Source organism: Anopheles darlingi, chromosome 2 (genome assembly GCF_943734745.1).
Source record: "Anopheles darlingi chromosome 2, idAnoDarlMG_H_01, whole genome shotgun sequence".
NCBI lineage: Eukaryota > Metazoa > Arthropoda > Insecta > Diptera > Culicidae > Anopheles > Anopheles darlingi.
The window spans coordinates 70,883,557-70,886,056 of NC_064874.1; the positions used below are offsets into that span (position 1 = coordinate 70,883,557).

The 2,500-nt window shown below is 45.2% G+C and overlaps 2 protein-coding genes across 3 annotated transcripts in view; one reads left to right on the top strand and one right to left on the bottom strand.

Annotated features, from left to right (window-relative positions):
• LOC125950776 (beta-alanine-activating enzyme) overlaps positions 1-2,059 on the top strand; it is a 3,241-nt gene extending 1,182 nt beyond the window's left edge. Inside the window, exons 3-5 of one of the 2 annotated variants that reach the window (XM_049679053.1) lie at positions 1-1,192; positions 1,257-1,526; positions 1,594-2,059. The exon at positions 1-1,192 is cut by the window's left edge and continues 264 nt beyond it. In XM_049679053.1, the coding sequence (XP_049535010.1) occupies positions 1-1,192; positions 1,257-1,526; positions 1,594-1,989 (1,858 nt within the window). In that variant the 3' untranslated portion in view covers positions 1,990-2,059. Of the gene's footprint in view, positions 1,527-1,593 lie in introns of those variants that run through there. The other variant, XM_049679054.1, reaches the window with a different exon arrangement.
• Positions 2,060-2,379: 320 nt separating this feature from the next.
• Positions 2,380-2,500, bottom strand: part of LOC125950825 (uncharacterized) — a 155,611-nt gene continuing 155,490 nt past the window's right edge. Inside the window, exon 88 of the mRNA XM_049679146.1 lies at positions 2,380-2,500. This exon is cut by the window's right edge and continues 2,214 nt beyond it. The gene's annotated coding sequence lies outside the window, so the exon portion shown is untranslated.

Consider the following 2,500-nt stretch of genomic DNA (forward strand, 5'->3'; position numbering starts at 1 on the left):
CAGCTCAAGGATGTGCCGGATAAGTGGTGAAGTGTCAGTAGAAAGCATCGACGATCAGCCACTGTTCCGTGCAACGGGAGATTTGGTGGAGCTAACAAGGGACAAACGTTACGTTTACCGAGGAAGGTGCTGCCGGACAATCAAACGTTTGGGCTGTCGAGTCAATTTGGATGAGCTCGAGCAGTGTCTCAGTCTGCATGAAGACGTGTTACGATGCGCAACGTGTGTTGTGGAGCAAGACACACGCCTGGTGCTATTCTTCCAGTCTCGCTCGGTCGAAGATGCGATTGAACGGAAGCTGTGGTCGTTTCTTCGTTCCAAGCTGCCAACACAAATGCTGCCAGACGAGCTGGTCCGTATCGAGAGTGTTCCGCTGTCGGCTCATGGCAAAACTTGCCACGAAGGTTTAGCGAAAGCATACGAACAAAGGAAACAAAGTATGATCGACGGCTCGTCCAATCCCGTGGAATACTTTAACCGGCAGCTCATCGCTATCGGTGTACTGCCGAATATTGTGCTGACAACGCATCCATCGTTTGAACCGCGGACTGCAAAAAGAGGGAAACTGAGCTCGTTCAGCGATTTGGGAGGCAGCTCTCTAGCCGCTTTGCGTCTGCATGCAACAATGAAGTCTAGGTATGGCGTAGAGTTTCCAGATCTGCTTTCTTTCCTGCTTGATCCGACCGTTTCGTTGGATGATGCTGTTCGGTACGTGCAAACGGAAACGAGAAATGCATTCCCTGTGAACGAAACACTCAGTTCATCGAAGGAATCGTCAGCGAACGAAAAATTGACAATCGTCTGCAGGTATGACTTAGGAAAGTGTATCGATGCTCGCCCATCGACCACTTCCTGCGTATCCGGTACGATCGTTAGCGTTGGGAGTCACTCTGGAGTATTGCTAACAATCAACGCCGATACCAACGAGGTGCTCTCGCGCATACAGCTTCCCGATCGGATTGAATGTTCGGTTAGTTTTCTCCCGTCAAATGGCCAAACAAGGACACAGTCCGGAGTGGTAGGCTGTTACGATGGATTTTTGTACTGTTTCGATCCACTCGCGGGGACGATCTTGTGGAAGTACAGTGCTGGAGGAATGATCAAATCCACTCCACTAGTTCTTCGATCAAGTTGTATAAGTGTCATCTTCGGTAGTTACGGTACAGTACGGAATCTTCACTGTCTAATGCAGGTGGGACTGGCTAAATGTGTGCGTTTGTGATTCCTCCAATATATGCATTACATTTACATTTCAGGATGGTACGGTAAGTTGGACACAACAAATCGGAACCAAACCGATACTAGCCGGACCGGTAGCAGTGAATCCTGGGAGTGTCTTTGTGGCCACATTGGATGGGACACTTGCGCTACTAGATGCGTTAGACGGTAGTATTCGATGGGAGAAAAGGATTTCCAGCAATGTGCCCATATTCAGTTCACCTGTGTACACGGAAGATCTCGATTCAATTTTCGTATGCGGAGTAGATGGAACACTCTGTGTGTATGACGTTACCAGTGGGGATCAAGTGAGTAGTAGTTGCTAGATGGATCGTTCGATGCTAGAGCATATCATCTAACGTTTTACGATTTCAGCATGCCACCTATAAGCTAGCGGGCAGCGTATTCTCTTCGATATCAGTCAGAGCCGAATCCTCCGGTAAAGCGGATCTATTCGTTGGTTGCTATGACAAACACGTATACTGTCTGGGTTATGAACGAGGCAAAGTGAGGCTCAGGTGGAAACTAGCACTGCAATCCCAAATCTACGGAACCCCATTGATAATCGATGATAGACTGGTGGTATATACGACGGTCGGTTACGTTAACTTAATCCATTTAGGTGCTCTTGCCAATGGAGATGAGCCTTACGAAATCGTAGCGCAGCATCAAATGGAAGGAGAGCTCTTTGCGACACCTCTCGCAATTGGTAATATAGTTTACGCTGGTTGTCGGGATAACTTTTTGTACAAATTCATAATTGGCTCGTGATAGATTAAGGAAGAAAACGAAATACAGTTAAATTGTAACATACCTAAAATGGCCTTAAACTTGTAACTGTTGTTTGTTCAATTGTAAACCGCCTTTCAATTATTTAATCCTTCAGTTTTTTACACAAGAACAAATTGTTGGAGAAAGTATTGAATTATGTAAATTGAAATGATATTATGAAGGTCCAAAATCTGCCGAATAAGAAGAACTGTAGCGGAATCAACTGCGTTTTTCTTAGTTTTCTTGATGGGATTTCTACATTAATCACCAAGGTAATTCCTCCCAGTAGAAGTTATTATTCGGATGCTAATTCTTGATTTGCAACAGGGTGAAAGATTCGATCGCACCTGAAAGCACAAAATGAGCCTAGAGTAAAGCACCATAGTTTTGATTAGTATTAATGTTTATTACCTCTGGTTTCGCAGTTTCTTTTCTTTTCCTATCGTTTAGTTTCGTTTTTTGTTTCCTATACTAATAAAGTCGTAAGGGAGTCGTGCACGTCGCGTGCTGT